A 21,600-nucleotide genomic window follows, 5' to 3' on the forward strand; every position below is an offset into this window, starting at 1 on the left:
TGGAGTTGGCTCTAGCAAAACTACGGAGCCAGGCACCGTCATCCTCTGCCTCTGCCTGGGGGCTTCCACAGGTCAGCTGCTGCACTGAAGGTCTTCAGACTTTGCAGAAACCAACTTCTCAGCAGAGTACCACCACTTTTAGAAGAGATGACCTGCCTTCAAGCAACCAGAGGCCAAACAGATTTACTGATATATGAGATGCTCTATCATGGCATCAGAGAAAAAAAGTTTAAACAAAGTGATTCTGCAAGACAGTTGAAAAAGCCAATGCATTGCAAGTAAGCTTTCAACAAAGCTGATTATGAGCCGCTGTTCAAAGAGAAAAAAATTTCTCTTCTACTCACTTCTGTGATATGAAATAGATATTTCCAAGTCTGCTGAGACCACTAAGAGTCTACTAACATTACCCAGTCCCAAAATGCACTTCAAACGCATGCCAAGCTATTGCAAAGTTTTATACAGACCAATGAATCAAAACATTAATCACTGTGTATAAATGGAAATTTTACTTTTTTATTTCTCTGGAAGGAAACAAAATTAAACCAATTATTTGCCAGCGATATGGGCCTGCAAATTTTGGAAGCAGTAAATTAAGAATAATCACAGATTAGTTATGTCACAGAATACTTGAGCATCTTGGGTCTCCTTACAGAAAATATTTGCTAGGCCACGAGTTCATTTATGAAAAGATAATGACCCAGGAAATATTTTCCTTAATTGCAAAGAAGCCATTTAAGAAAGTGCCTGGGGAACTAATTAGAAAGGAGTTTCCTCTGTAGAGGACCTGGCTTTAAACTCGATAAGCAATTTTTAGAGGACTTGCTTGAGACAGAGCACTTAGTCAAGAATGTTTGCTGAGGTGCAGCAACATTTTGCAGACATGGAGGCGTGTATGTCTCCGAGTCCTCACCATGGCAGGGCAGCGGCCCAGTGCTGGCACACTCTAGCTATGATGACTTGCTCAGCACGACTCATCAAACCCTTTCCTATTTCACTTCAGTAGATGTGGAAAGAATTCAAAAATATACAAACAAGAGAATCTCTACCTCCAAGCTAAAGTGAGATTTTGCAAAACACTCACACGTTTGCCAAGACACATATAACGCCTGCTGACCAACCCAACAGGTGCCAGGAAAATAGTTCACCCAACAGCATCACATGCTCCCACTGAGTGTCGTTGCTTCTTTACATTACCTAAACATCCATAAATACAACATCTGTAAGTTCAAGGGGAAAGCTACATATATATTTTTGAATATACATATGCATTATTTCATTTTCCCCATCTAGTTTCTGGTAACTTCTTAAAATGGTCAGATTTACACAGCATCATAGTTCATGAGCCTGCAGATCAAACAAGCTTTCATTTGATAAGGTAGGGTGTGAACTTACCACACAGTGAACAACCTCATGGTTTCTTATTGGCAATTCTTTCATTTTATTTTAATGTATGCCTGCCTTTACGGTGTTTAGATGTCTCCTTTAGGCATTTTTCCTAAAGACTTGGCTCCCAGTCTCATGTGGTTACACAGTAATATCACTTTTTTATTTAAACAGAAAAAAAATAAATCTCAACCTTTACTTATAAAAAAACACAGGACTGAAACTAAAGTTTCAAAAAACAGAAAACAAACTAAAGAAACCTCCAAACATTTATAAATTTTAAACAACTAACCTCATGATGTGTAATGTAACTCTTGTTATCAAAAAACTTAGAATGGCAAGTTTGCTTTTTTTTGTTGTTGTTGTTGTTCACTGTTTTGAAATGGGACTTAGTGACACTGCTGAAGATTTTGTCCTTCTAACTCAGGAGATGTGGGTTTATCAGCTGGCTTGCTAACCAGAATTGGCACAACTCAGCATAGTTTGTGTCTTCTCTTCAAGACACCCAGGACCAGAAGGACTAGATTAGTTGGGGCTGCTACAGGTCAGTAGTGAGATGGATCAGCAGAGCCATAGATAAAACTTGCTGAGCACCTGCCCACACTCAGCATCTATCCAGCCTTCACAAACGCCTCACTGTCAGAAGTCCTGCTGAAGTAAAATATTCCATATTGCTACACTTACAGCAACTTGTGAACTATTATGCCACTGATTACATGAGACTTTGGAGTGGATCAAAAAAAAGACCCCCCCCAAAAAAGCAAACAAACAAACAAAACTAATGCACAAAAAATCACCACATCTATTGTCTATGCTGGCATCAAAAATAAGATTGATTTATTTGTTACACAAGTCTAGAGTTTCAAAATTAAATAAGTCTGTTTTACAAATTATTTACTTTCTACAAGATCCATTTCCCCTTGAAGCACGCTGTGCATGCCCTCCTAGTGTGAACAGTTTACAGTCTGTGATCAGGCACAGACCTACTTGGCTGGATTTTTTTTCTGTCTCAAAATGGCAATTCTGAGAATCATAAATAACACAGCACAGTTATTGCAATTTCAGCTTATTCCCAATAAATAAAATTTATTAACTAAATAGCTTTCTATGTAGCTGTCCTGGTTTCGGCTGGGATAGAGTTAATTGTCTTCCCAGTAGCTGGTATAGTATTATGGTTTAGATTTAGTATGAGAAGAATGTTGATAACACACTGATATTTTCAGTTGTTGCTAAGTAATGTTTATACTAAGTCAAGGATTTTTCAGCTTCTCATGCCCAGCCAGTGAGAAGGCTGGAGGGGCACAAGAAGTTGGGAGGGGACACAGCCAGGACAGCTGACCCAAACTGGCCAATGGATTATTCTATACCATGTGACATCATGTCTAGTATATAAACTGGGGGGAGCTGGTCTGCGAGGGATCGCTGCTCAGGAACTAACTGGGCATCGGTTGGCGAGTGGTGAGCAATTGCATTGTGCATCACTTGATTTGTATATTCTAATTCTTTTTTTTATTGTTATTGTCATTTTATTATTATCATCATCATCATTATTTTTCTTTCCTTTCTGTCCTATTAAAGTGTCTTTATCTCAACCCACGAGTTTTCCTTTTTTCCAATTCTCTCCCCCGTCTCACTGTGTGGGGGGGCAGTGAGCGAGTGCCTGTGTGGTGCTTAGTTGCTGGCTGGAGTTAAACCACGACAGCAGCTTAGCTCCTTCTTCACTAGCTTATTATTTTACATAGACTTGCTTCATGTTGCTAGTCACAACCAAATTGTGCCATTTTAAGTATAATAGGAATAAGAATTAATAAAGTGAAAATGCATAATTTCATATGATCACAAATAACTTTTAGTCTTCACAGAATATGTGCAAAACCCCTACTGTCTAAAATTTAAAGTTATGAAAGTATTTTGTCTAACATACACACCAAAGTATATCTACTATATGCTTATAAGCTTTGTTTGTCAGAACACCAGAGCAGAAGCCTCCAGCTCATTAAGCTCCAATGCATTAGGGTACTTACGGATGCTGGTGAACTTAAGCAGATGAGTAACACCACTGACAAAAGGCAAGACAGACTCCTTTTGGGAGATATGAAGCAACACTTTATCATGCCATTCCAATTACCTCCAACACTTACAGTAAGCCTCCAGTTATCTCATTTTTGTTACACAAATAAACTCTCAATTTATAAAATAGGTCATGGTAAGTTTTAAGTCCTGATCTAAAAACGGCAAGGCAACTGGAGAAATAAAATTGTATGTGATATATGGTGGGTTAACACAGATGACCTCATGGCATTTTTTTTACCACAAACCCACCACAATCCTAATGACTGCATATCTGCATCCCAGTTTTCGTATCTTAAAAATGAATAGATCATTGCTAACATTTCTCAATAAGAAAAAGTCATAATGAAATATTAAAATTATAAGTAGAGTCTCTATAGTTCCCCTCATCATGTTAGGCACATTTCTCTCCTAAGACAAACACTACTATTCAACAATCAAGTCATATATGGTTTGAAAAAATATACATAAAATGAAGAATACACAGTTGAAGTGTTTGTCTCCTACAAATTACTGATTCATAGGTTTTATTTTTTAAAAAAATTCCCACAGGTGGGATTTTGGACTTTTAGTCATTCTCCTGTGCTCATCTTCTAAGGTCCTAGCAAAATACTCGAAATCATATGAGCTCCTGATTAAACCAGGAAGTAAATCTGCATGCATGCAATTAAAGTGTCTGCAAGGGCAGATGCAGATGACAGTAATTCATACTCTAAGAAATGGGCTTGTGTATTTGGCAGATTAACTGTTCTGTATTCCATTGCTATGAGGTATGGAAACTGTACTGTGAAACAACCATTACTCATTCCCTCGGCTCTAAGCACGTAGGTCTATCAAAGGCAAGCCAGTCTGGAGAGGGCGGAGGGCGAGGGCTGGAAAGAGAAGAGTCTACACGTTTCAGATTAACACTTCTCTTGAATGGTTTCTTTTATTTCATTTCCCCTACTTTTTAAATTAGCAAATACAGTAGACCCAGAAGGGAAATGCAAGGGGGAGAAGGAAAGAGGGGAGGGAAAGGGAAAAAGCAAAAGCAGCCAAAACTCTCCAACTTGTTCGTTAGGGTTTTTGTGTTTGAACATCTGAATGAATCATGTGTCTGTTTTTCATTATTCCCCATATGTGATAGTTCCCTGCTTTGTTCAGTGATTTCTGGCCATTTTGTCATGACTGTGTTTATTTTGGTTTATATCTTGTTCTATTACAGGGTGATTGTTGCTTCTCCTCTGCTTCACTTAGTTGTTATGCCACCAACAAAGAGCAATCTGAAAATGAGAGGTTACGTCAAAAGGTTTCCCTAGTGAACTCCCTTGCAGCACATATGATTACTTTAGACCCAACTGCTTAATTCATACCAGGGAGAAATCCTCAGGTAACACTACTCCTTAGCACAACAGGAAAGTGGTGGGTATCTTTTTAACAATCTGAGGAATAGTAGAGAATTACTTCAAGTCCATTGCAGAGTGTTTTCTTTGTTTTTCCAAGAGGAAACCTAACACTTCTTGCTAAGCAGTAACCTCTTTCAACAGATCTTCTATTACATGGGGTATTCGAAATAATTTCTTTGCTATATTAACTATTTTCCACTTTCAGCTCTACTCCATACCTTGGTTAACACACAAATGATGCTGAAAGAGATTCTGAAATCTCCAATCATGTGATAACTTCTTCCATCATCTCCTTGAATTTAATCCACGCTACTGCATTGGATACACATCACGGGATGGTGTGTTCATTTAACAAGATACCTCATACTTTGTGGAAGGTGAGTGAGATGCAAAAGACTGGAAAGGAGCAAACAAATTGCCTGGTTTTTTGCTTTTTGTTGTTTTGGGTTTTTTTTTTAAAGGAATGAATGTGGGCCCCAGTGTATTAGAGAGACTTTCAACTTCTGGAAAAAGCTTAGAGCAAATAGTCATATAAATCCACTCACAGACCCTCAAAGGAAAGAGGAGATTAGTACCATGCAGCATGGATATAACAAGAATAAATAATGTCAGATTGTACTTCCATTGAGAAGTATGTAACTAGTCTTATAGATAGGTAAGTACTACATATTTTAGTTAAACCTTGGTTGTCTCTCATAACTTGAGAAGATAGGAGAAATAAATCTAGCTAAAACTGCTGTGATGTAGGTGCCAAACTGAATAACAGATCCAATTAAAAAAAGTTCTCAATGGCTACCTGGTGTACTGAGAGGCCTTCCTCAAAAGCCTTCCCCAGGTCTGTTGTTATTCAGTCTTTTCCAAATTATCTTGTCCAGTGGATTAGAGAAATCATTTATTAACTGTGAAGAGGATACTAAAGAGGTAAGTGCTGCAAGCACTCTGAAGACTTAAGATTTGAGAATAATCTTAGCAAATTAAGGAGTAGCTGGGAAAAAAAATGGGATAAAATTCAATACAGGCAAATGAAAAGTGCTAGCCTTAGGAGGGAATAATCAACAGCACAGAGCAGAGCACACAATAAGGAATGCCTGACTGGCAGCAGTGCTGGAGAAAAGAGTAACAGAACCAGGGGCTGCAGAGAATCTCTTAGCATATATCAGCAATGTTGTTTTCATGCAACACCCTGTGCCTCAGAAATGTATCTATATTTTAAATACACATAGTTATTTACATGGATATAGCAACAAAGGAGAGTCATGTGATCACAGAGAAGACAAATGAAATAACTTCTCCACACTATTTAAAATGGTAAGATTTAGGCCATCTGATATCCTGTGCCCGGCTTTAAGGTCTTCAAGTAAGAAGTGAGCTAAAGAGAGACCAGCAAAGTGCAATATAATCAGAAACTTAAAACAAATTGCCTTTAAGAGGAAAGTGAAAGGACCAGTGTTTAGTCTAAGGAAAAGTTACGGCAGACACATGGCAGTCTTCAAATATATATGTTTGCTGAAAAGGGGAAGGGAATAAACTGTTCTGCATGTCCACTGGGGATAAGAAAAGAAGCAATAGGCTTAAATTGCATCAAGGGAGATTTGGGTTAGACATTAGGAAAGGCTTCATTATAATGAGGAGAGGGAGTGCTATCACATATTGCCTGAGGAGCTTGAGGAATCTCCACTGCTGGAGGCCTTTGAGCAGTGGGCTAGAGCTGATCCTGCCCCAAGGCAGGTCCTAATCTCTTCAGGTCCCTTCCACTGATTCCTGGGAAGCTTTTTTTTTTGGGGGGGGGCAGCCTTATTGAAAAGGAAGGAAATTGTACCCAGCATTTAAAGCAGCAAGTCTATTCTTTTTATGCCACGAAGCATACTGTTAATAAATCCAATTACGTTTATGATCTTTTAATGGCACCACTTATGTCATAAAGATCCATCTTTGAAAAGACAAATAAATATCTCTGCCCTACAGTGTAGTACAACAGCATGAAAGCAAATTTTTACAAAATTCCAACTCACTGTTATATGGCCTCCACTACAATAATGTCAAAGCTAACTGCAATATAAAGAACACCAAACCCAGATGTTTTTTCTTTCTCAAAATTCTACCATTCATATTCTTTACAATCTTTCCACTTCACATTTTGTGTTTCGCAAACAGATCCATTCCTTTCCTTGTTTACCACTGGCAATGGGAGCAGAAGGAAGTTCTGATCACACGCCACCATGTTTGTGGAGTGGTTACCAGTCAAACATGCGTTTAAAAACAAAACAAAAAGTTAAGAACAATCATTGAGCACACTTCCCCCAGACTGTCTCCACCAACCTCTAGGCACCCAGCTGAAGTATCTACACTGACAACACAGTGGTCTCGGACAACCAAGATCAGCGGAGACAAATACATTTCTCTCTCCCATGGACTTCATCTCATTATTCAACATACAGCCCAGTTCAAATCCAACTCCATCTGCTTGATTTGTGTTGCCATTTCAGATGGACAAATTTCAGAAAAAAGATGAAAAAAGGATGGAGTTGACACATGAGAGAGCAGAAAACACCTCAGTCTTGTATGGTAGCGGGAAGGGGACAAGGACCTACATGTCCCCTGTCCCTAAAGGAAGGCCTTAGTTGGAGCGTAAGCCAGTGAAGAGTGGCCCCAGGGTAACCCCAACCTACCTAATCACAGACTTTCTCTTTCTCATCCCTCACATCAGCAGCTCAGGCCCCTCCAGCTCTCCTAGGCCTAAGCCCCAACTCCTTCCTGCCCCAGAGCCCTATCCCCAAGTGCTCCTACCCCAAAGCCCTTCCTATCCTACTACAGCACTCTTTCTTCTTGTTAAACCAGCTCAGAGCCCATTCGATCCACTCAGCTCCTTTGTAGCCCCATCATGCTGCAAGTCCCCCTCTCCCTACAACTCCCCATGCTGGACCTTGCCTCCAAAACTCAAATCTCCTGGCCACGCAGCAGCCAGTGCCAGGCACGTCCATCGCCTCCTGGCTTTGAAGCTGCAGCACTCACCTCTGTGCCCCCCCGGCCACCCTCCCACGGCTTTCTGCACCTGGCCCAGCCAGGTATGAGGGTATTCCTTCATAATACAATCAAAACAAAACAAAAACCAAAAAACAACAACAAAAAAACCAACCAAACCAACCAGATTTTGGTCCTGATGTAATATTCAAAGAAATGCAGACAGAGCAACGTTATCAGAAGCCTGCTGGAACAGTGCTCCAAGGAAAAGCACATCCAGGCAAAAGCAAACGCACAGTGCCGCTTCTGAGGATGGCCCGTGACTGATCAGGTTGGTGGAGTCTTCCAAGACTAGAACTGCAGTCTTCCAGTCTACTTTTCTCTTGAGTGGCTAATGAATGCTGTTGTGGCAGGCAATAGGTAAAGGGACACAATTCTACAAACTGCAAGAACATCAGTGGTATAGCTGGCAGGATTTTGACCCGTCTTGTAATTTCCCCAAATGTCTTCCTGTCTTCCTTTTCTTCTTCTCTTCCCACCCCATCCAGCCACTCATGAGATATTCCTGTACTGCAATACTTTTTCTTTTTACTAACTCATATAGAAATGCTGTCCAGAATGTGCTTCTTATCAGAAGAACCCACTTTAGTAGATCTTATTACTCCAGAAGGATTCTGTATATCGCTACTGTAAAGTTACAGAGTCATTTTAAAGCAGAGCTTCTCCCCCATACACTTGACGGCTCTTCAGACTGGTAAATGAATAACAATTCTAGTCCTGAGATACTACTAGACATGTTAGTCAATATTTATCTAGGCAAATAAAGCTATACATACACACATGAAACATGCTATAAATCACTAAAAAAATGTTTTCATACATTAGCAGAAAAATAAAGAACATAAAACTGGAAGAGGAATCATTTTTATATCTTGGTATTGCAAATCGTGGATCTATTTGTGTCATAAAGAATACTTTCTTCTTCCAATAGCATAGGCCAAGACTTCACAAAAATAGAAAAAATAAACCAGGTTTTGCTTGGGAATCTTTTCCCAAAGGTTTCTCATTTTTATATAGGAAATCAATTTGCATCACTGATGATATCATTCAAATCAGATAGCACTATGTGGTTAGAAGGTAATTTACTTTTCTGCTGAAGCAATTTGATACTTGTTCTGATTTGTGATTTTCATTTTGTTTGTTAATGAAAAAAATTAATGAGCAATGTTACTGGAAACACAACTCAAAGCTTTGGCATTATTAAATATGTTTGTAATATACTGTACATTATGTTGATTGCACAGTTGGAGCCAAAGCCTTGGCAGTCAAGCCACCAGTCAATCATTCAAACAGACAATGAACTCACAGAGTAGGCGTTTTGCACGTACCTTTGCACTGATTTGTGTTTTTGTCAAGAATTGCCTTTGTGGATACAATTTTCCCATACCTATGGAGAAAACAAAAACCAGAAATACGTGTTATTATATTTTAATAACATACATAGTTATTTTTGCACACATATAACACATACACTAGGAAGAGATCTAGTGCTCTTGAAAAATGTTTGCCTGATACTCCTGGAGAGGTTCCTTCTGCCACTGCAGTTCAACCAACACCTTTAGAGTCCACCTGAGAAGCACTGGTTATTTGCCACATCCTGTCTGTCTCTGGCCACAGTGCTGGACTGCCAGCATAAATGCCAATTATAGCAGGGATTTTAAGACATCAGCACTGGTAAAGATGTTTCTTCGGTTAATTTAATTAGGTTTGATTAAAAATATTTTTTTTTATTTTTAGCTGTCAAACAAGGTTTGTTTTAATAGAGATGGACCAGATTCCTCCAGGATTAACAGAAATGCAGGAATTATGGTCATTTTTTTACATGTATGCACACAAAACTGTGCTCATGTGTTCATCCATGCCTGTGTACATACACTCTAAACTTCTGTTTTGGATAAACAGAAGTTTTGAGGTTTATGTGCATCTCCTAGCTCTTTCCAAGATGAATGTTAATACTTATTTGAACTTATATTGCCTCCCATAGATAGCATGGCACTGCACTGCAATTTGATAGACTTAACGTGATGAAGAGGGAATTTGGGCAGCTACAACTTGTTGCATTAAGCAACTAGACCATAAAATAGGTATCTGTCTTTACCTCACAGAGGTTAAGATTAAAAATGCAGACTTAATAGTTAGTATCACAAAACCCTGGTAAGAGATCACAGATGGCGGCATTTATGGATGAATAAGGAAAATAATTTTATTTCTCAAGTCACTGATATGTCTTGGTCTCTGCTTCAATGAAGAGAACTTCCTCTAAAATGTCCGTTCCCAGATTTTTTAAAAAAGCATTAGTGGCACTCTGATAGATGGGCTTTCATTTGGAAGACTTTTCCATGGAACGCAACCTTCACCGCCAATGAAGGATGTATTACTATAAAAGATTATTATAAAATTGTATCTTCTAATGGCAAAGCAACACCCATGTAAAACAACCAACTGTTCATCAATTATAAACTACTGAAATGTATGGCAGACCAATTTTTAATTGGTTAATCTTTATTAACAGCAATATAAATTTGGTGTTACTGACTTCTACTTGAAGTCCAGAAACCAGGATGTGGAAGACCTTGCTGTAATTCCCTTCTCTGCCTCAGGAGGAAACCCAAGTCTCCTACTGTACAGAAAAAGGAGTCTAAGGGTAGCTACAGCACTGTACTACATATTCAAGGCCACGCTCTTCTCTGTCCTACCAGTCTATAAACATACCCAGTAAACCAGGAAAAAAAAAAAAAAAAACAACAAACAGACAGGGAACCAAAGAGGGAATGGTACCATCACTCACAGGGAAAAAGGACCTTTGGGTTTCACTCTGGGACCCAGCAAACACTTAAATATCTCATGAAGGGGGAGCAGCACCAACAAGAAAGACTGGGAGCAGCCTGTCTGAACATACTCTTTGGTACCAGCACAGATTTGAGGCAATTTCGTGCCTGACAAAGTTCACAGCTGAAGTTTCCACACTGTGAGTGACGTGTAACCACTTAGCTTTAGATACAGGCCACTGTCTCTCCATCTCTCTTTACTCTGTTTTCGTGACTGATGCAAAGTGAGACTTTCCATTTCACTGTTTTTCCCTTCCAGAAGAACCCACAAAAGCATTTGTTTCCATTTGACTTTCATTTTGGGGAGGAAAACATGTTTTGCTTTGGTTTATTTCAGACTGAAACCAGTCAGGAGGAGGGCAAACTGACCTAAAGGCATTAACAGTTTGTGCAATCTAAGTTGAGCCCCAATTCAGCCATCTTTTAGGAACCAAAAAAATCGTACAAGCCTTCCTCCCCTCCACACCCCCTCCTTTTTTGGCTGGCTCAGTAGGCAGGCAGGATTTTGTGCTCTGAAGGCAGGCGTAATCCATTGTATGCTCCACCATGATGCATACGTGGACAGGTAGTTGTGGGTCTATTTTGCCATAGCTGGCTCCACTCCAAACACATACATAGCAGATTTAATGTTAACCATGAGATCACATGCTTTTCTAACCTCAGGTGTTTCCAGAATTGGGGCCTTTATACTCACTTATGTTCCACTTAATTTTATAATTCTTCATGGTAATACCTGAAGTTGACTTTGGCCTCAAAGACATTAGAGCACATATCTTAAGAAGGCAAAGCCAAATTATCTGCCAGTGTGATTTATGGTTGTTCAGTGGGCCAACTTACCCAGCAGGAAATTTGGCCCACATGGTGCATCTTCATTTATTTGATTTATTTAGATTTAAAATCAAATTCATGAAAAGCATGCAAAAACATGCCTATCTTGTACAGCAAAGGGCCTCTGACAGATATATGGAAAAAGAATCCAACAAAAATCAGCGGCTAACCCACAACAACCTCAAATAAAACACAACCCCTACCTAAACTTCCGCCAACAAAAACTAACACCCAGCCTCCATTTCAGTCCAGCCACTCCTAATGAATTGATATGTTGTTTCATCCAAGTCATGTGAGAGCTAAAAGTTAACATTTCTTGCCAGCAGCGACAGGCATTTGTGGTTCCACTGCTTTTATTACAGATTTCCCAGAGTTATTTGCTACATACTGTGATCCTGCAAACATTTAGTTACACTAGAGATTTTACTCACAGAAGTAATTCTGTTCAGTTCAGAAGAGGTTTCCTCCCGCACATAAAGTTACGTGCACACCTTCACATTTGCAAAAACAGACATCAGAGTGGTAAGAGGCACCACAATAACAAACACTGTTATAGGCAATTAGCCATATGCAGGCGATTTAATCTACTGCTATAAACCTTGAGCGCTACCACAAGAAAGTAATTGGAATTAATTTGGACACTGTTTTCCTAAATATTTCAAGTAATTATTTTACAGTAATCAGAACATCAGTTCTGATGAAGAATGTTAGTTTGTGTGCTGCATGAAATCAGGAAGGTATTTTGTTCCTACAAATGTAGTCATATTTCTTTCTTGCAGTCATATTTCTTTCTTGCATGTGCGGAGACTGGTATTAAGTTATGTCTCCTCTCCAAAGTTGTTTGGCTTTCTGTCTGTGTGACCTTTAATTGTGATCTGATTCACCCAGAAGTACCAAAAATGTATTCTTCAATGGGAACACCCACAGAAATAAGGATAAAGTGCATCACAACACCTGGCCTCTTGTTTTCTTATATTTAAATGGAAACTACTATAAAATTCAACAGCCTGCACACCTCTGTTCTACAAACTACTGATATTAATAATGTAAAAAAATACCAAGTATAGTTTGCTTGTTGTGAGAAAACACGAGCACTGTTTAATTTCCTCCTGAGTTACAGTGCATGGAGGTAGTCTTTCAAAGATTTTGAATCAAAAATTCTGGTCAGAAAAAGATAATTGTGGAATTGAGTTCACCTCAATGCCTTATTACCAACCCTTCAACATAATGACTGTATCATTAAGGATAACCTACTGCATCACAGTATCCAAGGGTATAGACAGAATGAATCTGTGAGATGGCTACCTCAAGAATGTGTCTACTGAACATCTGAACTGAAATCACTATTCAAAAGATTTCCAGGCGTACAACATGTTGTCTTTCATTACATTCTTCCCAAAATGTTCTCTAAATGCATAGTAAGCACAAATAAAATTGTTTACAGGCTTTTTTAAAAATCATTTTAATCTCTTATATTCAATTATGCTTTTAATCTTTTTCTATGCAATAATTTTCATTTAAAACCAGGTGGTCAGATATTTGAAAGAGCTTCCATGTCAGGAGCAATGACACAGACTAGAACTTCAGCTCATTAAAGAAGGATCTAAGCAGTGAGATGGTGACTAGTTGTCTTCATTGTTTCTCATAATACATAAGGACTGCCAAGAAAATTATAAGGTTTAAAAATTGCAGAAGGTGGTACTTCCCCAGAACTGAGAGTTACTTGGGGAATTCATTGACACAGCCTGTGCTGATGCCCCACAGAGCGCATCAGAGCTATCAGACAGCTTTTAGGATGGAAAATTTGTCATGAAATTAAAAGCAAAGACACATTTGTGGCCCTGGAAGTCACATACTGCCAGAAACCGGGAGAGGATACCAGAGTAGTATCATTGCATGTTGCCCTTGTTTTAACATCAGGGGCCTCCACAGCTGCTGAAACAAATTCCTGTCTGACCCAGCCCAGCCATTCTTACGTTCCAAGAGAACATTAATTTGGGGGCGGAAATACCTTCTTACAAACATAAACATTTCTACCTTCTCTTGTATATATCGGTTGGGGTGAAACTGTTCAAGTCATCTGATATCCACTATTAAAATTACAAAGGTCACTTAAAAAAACTTCACTTACAAACGGTGGTAACGCACACCGTGTCACACGGAGGGTAGGACTAAGGGAAGACCCCACAGTGCTGTGCACAGAGAAACAATCTCCCTGCTCAGTCCCGGCTATGGACCTATGTCAAAAACCACTCTCAAGAGCCCCATCTCAAAGCACCCCACATTTTCTGACTACTCAGCAAACTCGGCAAAGATGCAAGCAATACAGAATAAGCACTTAACGTACATCAAAGTTGCAGTATCAATAGATCATTTCAAGAGCTTGCAGGCAGGCAGTCGATCAGCACTTACACTGCAGACAAAGCTCGACCCGGTCGTTCCTGGGAAGTTATTTGATAACTGCTGTTAAAATGGAGATAGTTCCTGAAGGAAGCACTTCAGCTGCAAGTGATACCACTTGCAAGATGCGGGAACCTTACCCACTGCCCATGCTGATCCCAAACCAAGAGGAATTTGCTGTCTCACGGCACACATTAAGGATTCGAGCCATTTCTGCTTCTGCCTGCAGGAACCTGGGGGTGCAGGGAAGGCAAGCGGGAGACCCAGGGTCAGCAGGCAAGTGAGATTCAGCTGGGGACTAGCTCAAGGCGGAGGAACAAGGTGCCACCCGCCCCACCGCTGGCAGGCAATACGCCGAGGTGGGAAGCCTGCTGGGGGGACAGCTGCCACCGAGAGCTGCGGGGTCAAAGGAGGGATTTCCTGGGAGGCCAGACTGGTTGGGGCCACTCAAACTTTTCAGCTTTTCCATGTCACTAGGGAAAACAAAAGCCTCTGGGATAGATATGTCTTAGTCTGTCCTCCAAGCCAGCCTTTGGGCTGGCTGTGGCTAGTCCTGTAATGCAAAACGGCCATCAGACTGGACAGGCCAAGTCTCTCGCCGCTCGCCCGACTCGGTGCTACGCACAGGCTGCCATCCTCGCCTACAAGGCGGTAGGTGCTTAAGCATGTACCAAACACAGCTTTTGCCCAATTCTGGTTACTGCTTGTATGCTCTAAATTAATGTGAAACTTGGGATTTAAACCCAAGTAACCGGTGTACAGAATTCTTCCTTGCTTAGTTAAACCAATGGAGTTATCACATAATTTCCGAATTCAGAGCTTAATAATTACATCCCCAGCATTAGGGTTCACTCAAGGCCTCACGCATTGCTCAGAGCACAATTCACCCAACTGAAAACAGCCTGCGTTTCTGGGCATGTAGGTAATACATGCTTTTATCTTGGGAACTTTTGTACTGGGATGAATTTGACCAGCAGTAATTGGATTTAGATAAGCAACTCCGAGGCTTTTTCATTCTTGTGAATTAATATATAAATAGCATAACTGCGTTTATTTTGTTTAAAGCAGACTCTATTAGGAAAACCATGGATTTGTGGAGAAAAAAAAAAAGCCCACATTATGAAGGCCTAAAGTACAGAAGGAACTGCTGCGGGGTTTCTCAGAGAGATGTTATTCCTATAATACACTGCCACGTGAACTTAAGACATCCAAATACATACAAAAGGGAAATTCACTCAGAAAGAAAATTCTGATTTGCATGATCATTTCTGGGCATTTCATCTACTGCATGACATTTTCAATGCTTGTACTTTTTCTCAAAAATACAACATGTTATCATTCTATCCATTAACAAAGATTGAGCTGCTTTGTTGCTTTTCTCTGTATATCTTTTCAATTAAAAGAAGGAAAAGTTTAGTCTTAACTATTTTATTCACACAAAAATACAGTAACAAAATTCATGCCATTCAGAGCACCTTTTATTTTCACAGACCAGTGCATGACTTCAGAATAAACAGGAGGAGGTAGTTGCAGGGAACCTACAGTGTACTGGACTAACAAGACCATACTTCTTTAAGAGTTTAACATTTGGCTGCTCTGTCCTCTCTACTTACTTCAGTTTGGCTGTCAAGTTTACGAAAAATCATTCCTTCACTAAATATAATATAAGTTAGGACAGCAACTTAGGGTAACTAGTTGTCCAAGAATTTCAAAAGCACCACAGAAAATGGGAGGGGCCTCTTAAATCCATTGGTTGTACATCTAAAACAGCCCTGGACTTTCAGAAGGGCTCCCGAGTCATTGCTACTGAATTCTGTAAGAACAGGTGTCGCTCAGCAATTTTGAAACTCAGACAATATATTTCTGTTCCTAACAACGCAACTAGGAGCCCAGTTTTAAGCAGAGTAATGAATATGAGAAGTGCATTTTCAAGAGAATGTAAGATGATGAACCACTGAAAGAATGTATGCATATTCAATAATATCTTCTGGTACAGATATTTACTACTGAGGGTGTAGTGTTTTGACTCATACATGGGCCCATTTTTCAATATCACCCCATGCCCACTGAAAATATACCTTTCAGAAGTATGAGAGAAAAAAAGCTACAAAAAAACAGAAAATAACTATATGCACATGTCTATGAACACTATTATTGCTTTAGACAAATAAAACCAAGATCATACCATTCTCTTGAATAACAGCTCCATGTTAGGAGGAAAGAACCTAGAAGGCTATTTCAAATTATGGATCATGGCAATTACTTTACACTGCATTTACAGATCATATTCAGAAATCCTGCTTTTCAGGAGAAGATGCAAGCACCATTTTGCCCAAATCACAGCGCTCTAATATAGCCCTAGAGCACCTGTGTTAGCATCTTTGGTGCTCTTTTATTGAAGAATATAGAAAACTTGGTAGTTCTAGTGATGTTTGCTTCTTGTAAAATTTCAACAACCTAGGGCAGAGAATAGTGTAAATAAACCTCTTAAAATGTGTGTAGAAACACCTACAACCAAAATATCCCTCTACTGTTAAAATGCTAGCTTTCTTTTCTGTGTTCCTAAAATCTACGGCTGCTAAAGCACAGGAATGCATCTTGCCTTCACTACAACGATAGAGGCATCTCACATTCAAGTTAAAAATGTATTTACAAGACAACGCAGGTATTTACCAAGAAAGAGAGAGTCACATTTCCTAGTCAAACTAATCTGCATTCATATACTTAAACATTATATGCAGATTCACCTCTGGAAAAATAGTCCCATATGAAAGTGCACAGGCTGTGGAGACTTATTGTAATTGTTTGCAGTACTTGGGAAATTAAGTCAGGTAAAACAGAAGTTGAAGAAATTTAAACAGATACTAAATTTTTGGAACTAGAAAGAACTTGAACTTTCAGACCTGTAAGAAGTATATCACTTCAGTACTTCAAAGGTAACTTCCTGTAGGTTCCTTTCCTTATCAAAATAAAATAAATAAATAAAAAATATTTTTTTTGTCTGCATATAAATGAAATTAAGTGGCTTGATCCAACACTTGAAGAAATCAAAGGCAGTTTTTTCATTGCCTTCAGTAGGTACAAGCTCAAATCCTATTCACAGTGCTTATAATAAGGCTACAGATTTGTCACACTCTTGATACCCAAGACAGAATAAAATGCCACTTACTAAAGTGGCACTCCCCATAAAAGCCCGACACTTTACAGTGGTTTTCCCCAGTTTGTTGCAAGTAAGACACTTGGCTCTTAGCTGCAGTTTTTACTCTAAACGTTGTTCATTCTGAATTAGTGCTATATATTATATTCATATTATATCTGTATGTTTGAATATTGAAGCTATTTAAGACTATTTAAAACATGATTACATTATTATATATCACATTTAAATTAAAATTCTGACATTTATATTTTTGCTTTGATAGAAAGCTATGTTTTTCCCTCACAGTTCTGCCATGACAAATAACCAGTGTTAATAATTAATTAGCAAAATATTCTTCAGTTGCTAAATTAAGAATGGAAAACGAAATTCATGCACAAATTAATAACTATGATTTCATGCAGAATACTTCAGTCCTTCTTCTGGGCCATCATTAAATCTTCAACTACTAATTATTCCATATTTGCAAGAATTCAGAAGTCTTAAAAAAATAAAATGCAACTTTTGTTTGCAGACACTTAGCAGTGCCACTGAATTTTCTGTATAATGACAGGATGCATTACTGGGAAGACAGCTTAGGGTTCTGAAACCCTTCACAGAATGAGATGTGGTTTATTGTAGCATACCCTAATTTATTTTTTTTTAGAGGTGGGGGAGATTAAAAAAAAAAAATCCAAAACCTTTTCTACTATAAAGATATTGCTCATCAGCTTTGGAAGAAAAATTAAGCAGATCTTCAAACTTGAAGAATCTTCTCTATCCAACAATTCAATTATTTCAGATATTGTGGAAATAAACTCCCCCCAACAGATCATTCCTGTGTGTAGAATTTATTTACTTTGTATGTTCTTGCATGCTGTGCTGTCTTGTATCCAATTTCTCATTCACAGTCTTGCTTACTTATGGAGGATTCATTGTTAAATTACAGTTGGTATGAACCAGCATGCCAGCATACCATGATATTAATCTCTAAAGTATTCAATCATTTAACAATAGCCTCATTATTCAAGGGAACTCTGAGTGTTCAGTTTGGGCAGATTTTCTGACATGTCACTGAAACGATTTACTCTTAAAAAGAATTCAATGACTGCAACATATAGTAAAATATATATATACACACACATATATATGTCTCAATCAGATGGTTCCTCTCCAATAATAGCCAAGAAAAGAAAAGGAATTAAAAAGAAAAGGAATTAAAGAAAAAGGCAAGAACTTCAGCTACCACCAGGGACCGTGAACTCAAACTGATAATTTAAAGCTAAAGCATTTTATAGAGTTCACACAGAGGCCATTTGAAACAAATGTGTGAGTGAGACTTCTTGAGTTCACAGAGCTCCCATTTCATTATTTACAAATTAGAAAAATCCAGGTACTTGGGATGTCTTTGGAAACAATGTAGTTTGGGAAGGAATTGTTTCTTAGGATTTTTACATTGCAAAATACATATTTCAGGAGCTACATCACAGAATTGCTTCTTTTTCTTCAATATATTAATTTTAATCCTTTTATTTCCAGGGCTGGAATGTCACAGTTGTATTCATTTTCCAAAGGCTGAACTTTGACAAAAGGGGTGCAGAGAAGAACATTTTTCTCTGCCTGAAATTTTCAAGGAGAAACAACAAGAGCACGGAGCTGGATTTTTATAATTAAATGGACAAAAGTTCACACTGCTTGCTTGGGACTGGGACAGAATACCTCTCGTTTTGGGTTTCTCTGAATTTTATTTAACTCCACCAAATATATTTTTAAAAGCAAGGATTTTTTTAGTCCATTTATTTGGGCAACTCTGTAACATAAAGACAGCCTCAGAACAGGGTGTGAAAATGGATTCGATAACCTATTTGTCCACAATATTTTTAAATACTCATGCACATGTACAACTTCAGGCATGTAAGAAGCCCCATTGAACTTAAACAGAACGATCCACGTTTCTCAAGGTTAAAGTATGTTTGTAGGCTCATAAATTAATGTGCTTGTTTGGTGTGGAAAGTCCTCCCTACAGCCCCAACACAGTAAACAGACTTACACAAGACATGCAAGTGCATGTTTCCGGTCAGTGAGTGCTTTGCCTTCCTCAGTGCAAGGCCTATAACTACTATGGTAATTAGTTTTAAGAGGACAAAATCTGTTCTTGCTGGTAACTCACCACAACTCCTAGGCCAGGGTCCCCAAAGCAGGTATTCTCCAAAACCTTCTCTTAAGTGATAGCTTTGTCAACAATAAAATTCAAACTAGGTGAACCTGCCCAGCATGCAATATAGATACATAATTTATGAATCATGGGTTAATTTCTCCATGTTTTCAAAATGCTTCAAAAACCTGCAAGTAAATACAGCATTAAATGAAGAGTCCACCTGTTGCAAAAGCACATTTACAGGTTTAAAAAGATACTTACTTTAGAGCCCTTGTCTATTACATCAATAATTCTTCATTCTTTATTTTCCAAAGAAAGATGGACATAATTGAACTTATTAGCCTCACTGTGTCAGGCTGGCAAATATCTTTGGCGAGGGAGAGCTTATTAAAAACTGCGCTTTGGATCAGGCTCTTGGTTTCCAGAAATGTGGTGCCCTGCTTCTGGGTCCAATGGGCTGCCCCAATTTACACCAATGGAGCAACTGCCTTATCATTTTCTGTCTTAAAGCACTGAAGTTACACTTTAAGATAACATCAAGGGGCAGGGAATAGGTCATAATTAGCATGTCTTGTAGCTGTCTGCTCATCAGTGAGCACTTCCAAGCCTAAACCAAACAAAATCTTAGTCAACCAAAAACTCCTCACTCAGGCTTTGTGCCAGCTATGCTCACTGGGCACCTTGGCCATGAGTCTCCTGCAGAAGAAAAGCCAACATTGGCAGTTGCTGTGCTCTGCTGTGGTTCAGCTTGCACCCAGAAACAGCCAGCGTGGACCAGGAAGGGGTTAGATAAGCCATGGGATTCACTAAATAAATATACTCTTTATATACTCAGTGTCTTCTGTCCTTAAAAGGACACTTGGTTGGTCCTGCCAGGCAGAACCCTGGATGGAGGCCTATGAAAAAGACGTGCTACGTAGCCCATCATTTCTGAAATATACACGGGCAGATCTGGAAGAAAGAGCAAAAATTTAAATATTTTATGTTTCTGCTAAGATATTTTACCCCAGGAACAAAAGACTCACTGGAAAACACAGTGAGCACATCTTGAAATCTGATCAGTAACACTGGATTTGGAAGCAAATTAGCTTCAGTTGCTTGGGAGCCCTCAAGAAAAGATTTCTGTATTTTACTGGCTTCAGGTGCCTTCAGATAAACTAATTAAATAAGATACAATCCTCAAACCATATGAAGATACACGTGGAAAAACTAAGACCTCATTCTGAGTATTGGGCATACTGTGAGAGAGAGAGAACTGTGCTTCACTGGGATAAACTCAGTTTTTCCTCTAAGTGGCCAAGGAGTATAGCACTGACAATTCCTGTTGCTCTCTAACACACCAAAAAAGTTATTAAATTAATTTTTGGTATTAAAAAATAACTAAGAAATAAATACATTTGAGAGATCCTTTTATTTTGCTTATATATTTTGAGCCTTTGTGATAGACTCAGGTTGTATTTTCACACCTCTCTTTACAGCCATGAAGGAGAGAAACCTACATTTTTTTAAAAATTGAAAGCTGAGATTCCCATCTTAGCACATGCCTCAGGATCTAAGGATTTAAGAAACAAATATTGTGAGCCTCACAAACTTCTGAGGGTTGGCAACACCAAGGGCAACATCTTCATCAAATATTAGTGAACATCCTCAGCTAGGGAAAAAACACTGCTCGCCAGTTGCATGTTTTGGGTCCCAGAAAACAAGCTTGCAAAGAAAAAAAGAAAAAAATAATAATAACAATGAACAAATCCACCCCATGTTCTATTCCCACTTTATAAAAAGAGCTGGATTTAAAGATTTATGAAAACCCCAGTGCTGACACCCCTCAGTTTACTACTGCTATCACACACATAAATGGCAAGTATATCCTATACAGATAAATTATATTCCAGCAGCCAAAATATAATCTGCCAAATGTGCTGGGTTTAAAAATTAACAACACAAAATTTACAATGATCACCTCTAGTGGCAAGCTGACTGCTTTTTGGACATGCCACCAGAAGCAGTGAAAGCACAAAACCAATGTAAAAAGGACACGGTCAGTCTTCATGGAGTCAAAGACACGTTCTACAAGAAACAGACCTAGAGTCTGCAAATATTTACAACTATGAACAACTGAATTCATACCCTGGACAGTCCTGAATGCACCCAATGGCCAACTCTCATAAACCAAGCACTTACAGTATCAGGCCATGCATTTACGTATTCCTCAAACATCTTATTCATCAACAGCATTTGCACCCTTTCCTCCCACTTACTCAGACCATGGGAGTTTCCGACCCTTTCCCTTTCTGCTGTTCAAGAGAGGAAGTTCTCAAAAGACCAACATCATGAATAAGAAGCCAAAACAAAAGAAAAGGTCTGCTCCAGCTATTCATTTCCCATATGCCT

General features: G+C 38.9%; 1 protein-coding gene across 1 annotated transcript in view; it reads right to left on the minus strand.

Moving 5' to 3' along the window:
• The window catches only part of RBMS3 (RNA binding motif, single stranded interacting protein 3), a 443,174-nt gene that overhangs the window by 308,185 nt on the left and 113,389 nt on the right, over nucleotides 1-21,600 (minus strand). Inside the window, exon 3 of the mRNA XM_010584321.1 lies at nucleotides 9,188-9,246. Coding sequence (XP_010582623.1) covers nucleotides 9,188-9,246 — 59 coding nt within the window. The remainder of the gene's footprint in view (nucleotides 1-9,187; nucleotides 9,247-21,600) is intronic.

The sequence above is a fragment of the Haliaeetus leucocephalus genome, unplaced genomic scaffold, assembly GCF_000737465.1.
Source record: "Haliaeetus leucocephalus isolate CR32 unplaced genomic scaffold, Haliaeetus_leucocephalus-4.0 Scaffold973, whole genome shotgun sequence".
Taxonomy (NCBI): domain Eukaryota; kingdom Metazoa; phylum Chordata; class Aves; order Accipitriformes; family Accipitridae; genus Haliaeetus; species Haliaeetus leucocephalus.